Here is a 6,000-nt window from a genome sequence, read left to right as displayed (position 1 = left end):
TTTAGTGTTAAACACCAAATCTGTCTGGAGTTGATAACTTAACACTTGGTGTTAAGAGTTTATATATTAACTCTCAAAGAGTATTTTAGTTTAACTACGTAAGAGTTATCTTCTAATTAATTCTAAAAAGTGGGAATTTTATTGTTCTGAACTTTCTTATTTCGTACTTATTTCTTTTGGAAATAAACATTTACTAAAAAGATGCAATGGTTTTTGAAAAACATTTATTCTGAACTGTGCACCACAATTTCAAAACATTTTCTGAAAGATGTAACAGTGTACATGTTCTCACTTTCATTAGAATTTTGTTTATCAAAAGGTCTGACATAGGTGAGCTGGTAAATGCAAATAACAGCATTCTCATCACTTATTTCTTCAATACAATATGCATGTCCTTCATTCATCACTTTGTGGAACTTCAACGCACTTCTGCTCTCCCCCATATTCCATCTTCACGAGCATATCCTATGTGGAGATTGAATAAAAATTAGTTGACACTAATTAATGGCACAAATTAATTGCAGCACAGTAAAAAAAGGAATCATTTTTGAGCCATTACTTGTGTAAAGTATTTTCCCAAAAGACAAGGACACAGACAACACGTAATACTGAACTAAATTTAAAACCTCAACCTTTTTCATTTTTACCTAAACCGTGTGCACAAAACTCTGGAGGAATCTAAGTGCTAACGTAGAACTCAGTCGGGACATCTGCTACTGCTGTTTGCTCGGTTTTTTATGGGAGATCGTTTTCAGGCTTCAAGTAGCACCATTATACCAACATTTCACATTCTAGACATTGTTTTAGGTGTATTTGACCAAAAAATTGACTAAAAATTCACATGCAAGCTTTTTTTCAAGGCTGTGGTATTTGCCCGCAAACAATACCTTTCAGCTAGCTAAAACAGAATATTATGCTATCAGTGAGCAACATGGCTAATGCCTTTCACACAGCTTTGTCTCAACTCCAAAGAGCCACAGAAGTAAAAGCTAATAATAATAATTGAAACAATCTTTGAAAAAATGACTTACCAAGCATGGCAAACAACTCAAATATGTAGAGCAAAATGTTCTGAAACGGCTTCACTTCAGCTTCGATTGGAGCCGTGCTGGGGGCGGAGTCTGTGAATTTACTCTATTAATGTCATAGCCCCTCTAGGAGTTCAGAGTTAAGAGGTCAAGAGTTAATGTTTCCATTGTAACACCTCCAGATTTGAAATAGAAACACTCATTTTTAACACTCGATTTTAACTACTATCATTTTACACCTCAGAGTTACATTAAAAGAATGTGACTCTACTTAGAGTAAAATTAACTCTAAGACTACTAACACCAAAACATTTAACACTTTTGAATTTGCTGTGTACTAATAGAAGATGATGTGTATTAGTCTGCTTAATTAATAATGTTGCTCTATGTAGTTTATTTTTTTCTGCTGTGTAAAACTTATTTCAGCACTTTCTATCAGTCATTGTTATTCCTTCCAGGAACAGGATCAGATGTTGTGATGAGTGAATGAAGACTTTAGATTTTCCTTCTTCTAGCTGTACTCACTGACCTTTGACCTCATGTGTTGATGACTCTTCACCTCTGTCTCCTCTCACAGGGAGAAGATGATCTGCAGGATCCTGCTGCTCATCATCCTCACCTCATGTGTCTCTGGTTAGTTTACAGCTTCACTTTATGAACTCCAAATAAAGCTCAACAACAGATTTGTTCCAGTTCTCAGTGTGTCTGCTCCTCTCTTTCCCTCTCTGTCTCCTCAACAGGATCATTTGTAGTCAATGTGACACAGACCTGCTATCAGGCAGAGGAGAACCACAACATCACACTGGAGTGGACGTTCACCACCAAACCTGACAGATCTACCAAAACTCTTTTTATCTGCTGTTTCCTGATAGCTGATAAACTCTCAGTCCTGTATCATGTTCATGAAGGTGTTGAGGTGTCAGAGTCTCAGGATGAAACGTTTTCAGGACGAGTCCAGAGTGACAAAGATGCCCTCAGAGAAGGACGAATCAGACTTCAACTGTCCAGACTCAGGACTGATGACTCGGGTCTAAACTCAGCGTCACTGGTAATTTCATTTAGTGAAATTTTAAATATCAGTGTCATATTTTAGTTGAACTTTAGGATAATAAACGTTGGTGAATAGATTTGATGAACGTTCAGGATAAAATAATATTTTCTGTCCTTCCAGCAGCTGCTGATGAGCCCAAACATCAAACTCCAACAATGAACCCACAGACAGAGAGTCGAGGAAGGATCCACCTCTATGCTGCACTCATACTGACAGTAGCTGCTGCAGCTCTGCTCATCACACTGAGTTTAAAAGCAGAGAAAAGAGAAAACAACTACATGTAAACAGTCACAGTCTGAGCAGTGTGGTCACCTGCACTTCTTCCAGCAGCGTCATCTGACTGAGGACCTCACCTCCCTAAACGCCAAAGAGTCACATGTTAACAGCTGGGTTTGCAGTGGAAGCTTTGTGTGAGCATCAGCCTCAGTGTGAGCTGACAAACACTCTCTGCAGTTTGCAGCCATCATCACAAACACTGATGCAAAAATTCAAAGTTCTTATCACACATGTGAAAGAAGAACTTTTCTTCTGTCTTCACCTTCTTTCATTTGTTTGCGTCACATTTTTACAAGAATCTTTAATCTTTACGTTTGCAGAGTGATTGATCTCTGTGTTGTTCTCCAATCAGCTCTTATCGATAATGGCTGTTTAAAATGTGCCAGTACGCAACAAGTCAACATAACTGTGTCATAATGAAGTCCTGATAATTTAACTGTGGATGCTCATAGTTACTATGTGCAGTGTTATACTTTTCCTAATGTTGCTGTTTATAAAGTGAACATACAGTCGCAATAATAACCAAGTCTCTGATTGGAGGATTAGAAATTATCCTTTTTTTTCTTTTTATAATCGTGCGCACCTCCATCTACTGTAATAACAGTGAAATTCTATTTTTTTGTAATTTTGAAATAAAAAAGTGAAAAATATTAATGTTAAATCGTTGAGCTGAACCTTGTTGGATTAAGTTCATCGGCTGTTTGAGAGAGTCATGTACGTCTGTCTGTGGTGACGTAATCGGCACGTGACGTGAAGGCTTCAGCAGGCTGTACTCGCCATTTGTTTTTGTGACTTTGGACTTGATGCGACTTTGAAAGTTGTGAATGTACAAGAAGTTGGACTTGTTGTTGGAGTGAAGAGGAGAAAATCACGAAGCAGATTCACAGTTTGTCAGTATTTTGCTGACTTTGCTGTTTGTTCTTTTTCCAACTTGCAGACAAGCCTGCCTGCACATACCGTCTGTGACTTTGTGTTTGAAAGTGTCATAATTACATCATCTAGAAAATAGAATCTAAATATGATTCTACATCTGCTCTTCAGATCAGAAATAAATTGGATCCGTTTGTGCAGAAAGCATCATTTGCACGCGGAGCTGCATAAAAAGCACAAACTTAAAACATTCACGAGGTCATGTGATTCATATCAGAGCTCAGATTAGTAAACTTAAAGTTAAACCGGACCTATCGAGAGGTTTTTTGAGTGAAAAAATAAGTCTTGAAGCCCCAGAATGAAACCGAAAGTTAGAGAAGACGTCTCCATTTTCTCCTTCCTAATTTCAAAGGATAAAAACTCTGTGTTTGCCCGCTTTGCGCAACAGGTTAGTAAATTTACCTCAAGAATGTTGGACTTTTTTGCTCATAACCATTCTTGTGGTTTTGATTAACAAAAAAAAATGGCTGGATATGTAAAGCGCTTTGGGGTCCTTAGGGACTAGTAAAGCGCTATATAAATACAGGCCATTTACCATTTACCATAAGCTTTGCCTGATAGGCTTGTTGTTTTATTTTTGTTCTTCCTTTTACACTGAATTGTTTCTATCCTGTTACAAAGGATAGCACTTGTGTGCTGTGGTATTCCAAATAGTGGCATGTTTGTGTTTCTTTACGGTAAAATGTGTAAACCACTTCTACCAGTAGTTGTGTTTTGTTTTTTCTATTGAAACTCACTCATGTTATGCATATTTTGTGTTTGTGATGACCTGTTTTTGGTGTTGGTAATTTTCTTTTTGTTACGTCGCTGGCAGGAGGCTCTTATTACAGCATCATCAGCGCGTCTCAGTTTTCGGATTAACTGCAGTAAAGGTTCGTTTTTCTTATGTGTTTGTGATCTAAACCATATTTTCTCTCTCTCTCTCTCTTTTCGTTGTGAAGTTGAGGGCACGAAGTAGCCGTATATGTGTGTGTGAGGGTCACATCCAAGTGTGAGTTCATTCTCTTTGACCTTCTTTCCCTCGGTAGCCAATCTGCCCAGTAGGAAGTCATATCGCTGAATTGCTAATTTTATTTGTACTAATGTCATTTATTTGTCTTTATTCAGTTTTACCATCATTATAAAACGAACTCCTTAATGACACAAACCACATTTTGCCTTTTTAAGTAATAAAAGCCTAGTTTGAGTTGATATTCTCTGTGTGGTTTTGTCTGACTCACCTGTAGCGAGTAAAAGCCACCGAGTAACCGCTGGGCTTCGGATGTGGAGAGCCTCCGCACTTGTAGCATTTATTACTTTGTCTCTTGCTATATTGCTGTTTTGTTTTGACAGTTTTATTTTTGAACATGTTGAACTTTGTTTTATCGTGCTTTTGTATCACTCTGTCAACTGTTTTCGCATTTACTTGCATTACATTTGTTTCACTTCCCAAAGCTGACTGTTGCTTTTTGATTTCTTCTGACTGCCTGGCCATATTTATAGCTTTATCTAAGTCCAAGTCTTTTTCCATCTGCATGCACTCAGACAGCCTCGTGTCGGCCAAGCCCACTACTATTCTGTCTCTTATCAGCTCATCGTGGAGCGGTCCATAGTTACAGTGCTCTGCTAATGAATGCAAGGCAGTCACGAATGCATCAACAGTCTCATTCGGCTCTTGTTTGCGCATATTAAAACGTGCGCGATCATAAACATCATTTTTCCTGACAATGAAAAAGTTGTGGAAGCTACATCACTTAACTTTAGTCCTCTCAGGACGTCATCCGCTTCGTCTCCCATACAATATATGAGAGTGTTCACTTGATTTTCCTCCGAGCTCGCAGACAGATTACTTGCCTGACGGAATCTCTCAAAGCGACGGACCCATCTTGTCCATTCGTGTGGTTTGGAAAAATCAAAGGGCTCCGGTGGTTGGATGCTAAACGTAGCGCTGGGAGTGCTAGCCGCGGTGCTAACTCCTGCCCTCGGACGATTGTCTACGTCGTCATTCAGCATTTTGTTTCCACCTTCCCCTTCTCCTCAAACTCGGCAGATGTATGGAGTCTTACAAGACACACAGCACTTCTGACACCATGTGTGATTCTTACTCTGAATCTGAATAAGTACGCGGGACCACTGTGTGCGATAAGACCAACTCTTTACTCACTGTATTACCATCTCCCGGCATGCATTGCCAGTGCGTAACACGTAACACTGTAAAATGTAATATTGTGTTTAATTAAAAATATTAAATAAGCTGAACTCAATTTTTATCAATTTGTTATTTGAACTCGATTTAAATAAGTTACAAGTACTTTTTATGCAAAAATGCTGATAAACTCAATTCATTTGAGTTGTCTTAACTTAGAAAAACTAATTAAGCTGGAAGTTTTGCTTCTCAGGGCGGAAGGATGAAAGATGTGTTTTGAAAATGCCACGTGACTACCGTCTTCCTCCCTCTCGGATCAGTCCGCATGTTCATGGTGCCAGCATTTTTTATGGAATATGTTGAGCAAACCTGGAAAAGCGTCAGCTCAAGATATTATTGTCATTGCTGTGGATCTTTACCTGATACACTGACTTGGTGAGTAAATGTTTACTCTTATTCAAACTGATTTTGTGGCTTCTCTTAGTTTAGCACCAGGTTTATAATCTTGCTAGCTAGTTAGTGTTAGCCTAGTGTTGCTGCTGCCGCTGGGCTCATGTTACTTAAAAATTAACACCACAGCCTTAAAAACC

At 38.6% G+C, this 6,000-nt stretch overlaps 1 protein-coding gene across 1 annotated transcript; it reads left to right on the top strand.

Moving 5' to 3' along the window:
- The first annotated feature begins 1,475 nt into the window (after positions 1-1,475).
- On the top strand, positions 1,476-3,695 carry LOC146522722 (uncharacterized). Its single transcript, XM_085153621.1, has 3 exons — positions 1,476-1,661; positions 1,769-2,076; positions 2,200-3,695. The coding sequence occupies exons 1-3, from the start codon at positions 1,613-1,615 to the stop codon at positions 2,236-2,238; spliced, it is 396 nt and encodes a 131-aa protein (XP_085009747.1). The 5' UTR covers positions 1,476-1,612; the 3' UTR covers positions 2,239-3,695.
- The last annotated feature ends 2,305 nt before the right edge of the window (positions 3,696-6,000 follow it).

The sequence above is a fragment of the Neolamprologus multifasciatus genome, chromosome 3 (assembly GCF_963576455.1).
Source record: "Neolamprologus multifasciatus chromosome 3, fNeoMul1.2, whole genome shotgun sequence".
NCBI lineage: Eukaryota > Metazoa > Chordata > Actinopteri > Cichliformes > Cichlidae > Neolamprologus > Neolamprologus multifasciatus.
This window is presented reverse-complemented; position numbering and strand designations above follow the sequence as displayed.

Bases quoted from the DNA above. Each gene is read 5' to 3' on its own strand.
- LOC146522722 (XM_085153621.1), top strand. From the start codon at position 1,613: ATGATCTGCAGGATCCTGCTGCTCATCATCCTCACCTCATGTGTCTCT. The intron at 1,662-1,768 runs GTTAGTTTACAG...TCTCCTCAACAG, and splicing joins CCTCACCTCATGTGTCTCTG to GATCATTTGTAGTCAATGTG. The intron at 2,077-2,199 runs GTAATTTCATTT...CTGTCCTTCCAG, and splicing joins GTCTAAACTCAGCGTCACTG to CAGCTGCTGATGAGCCCAAA.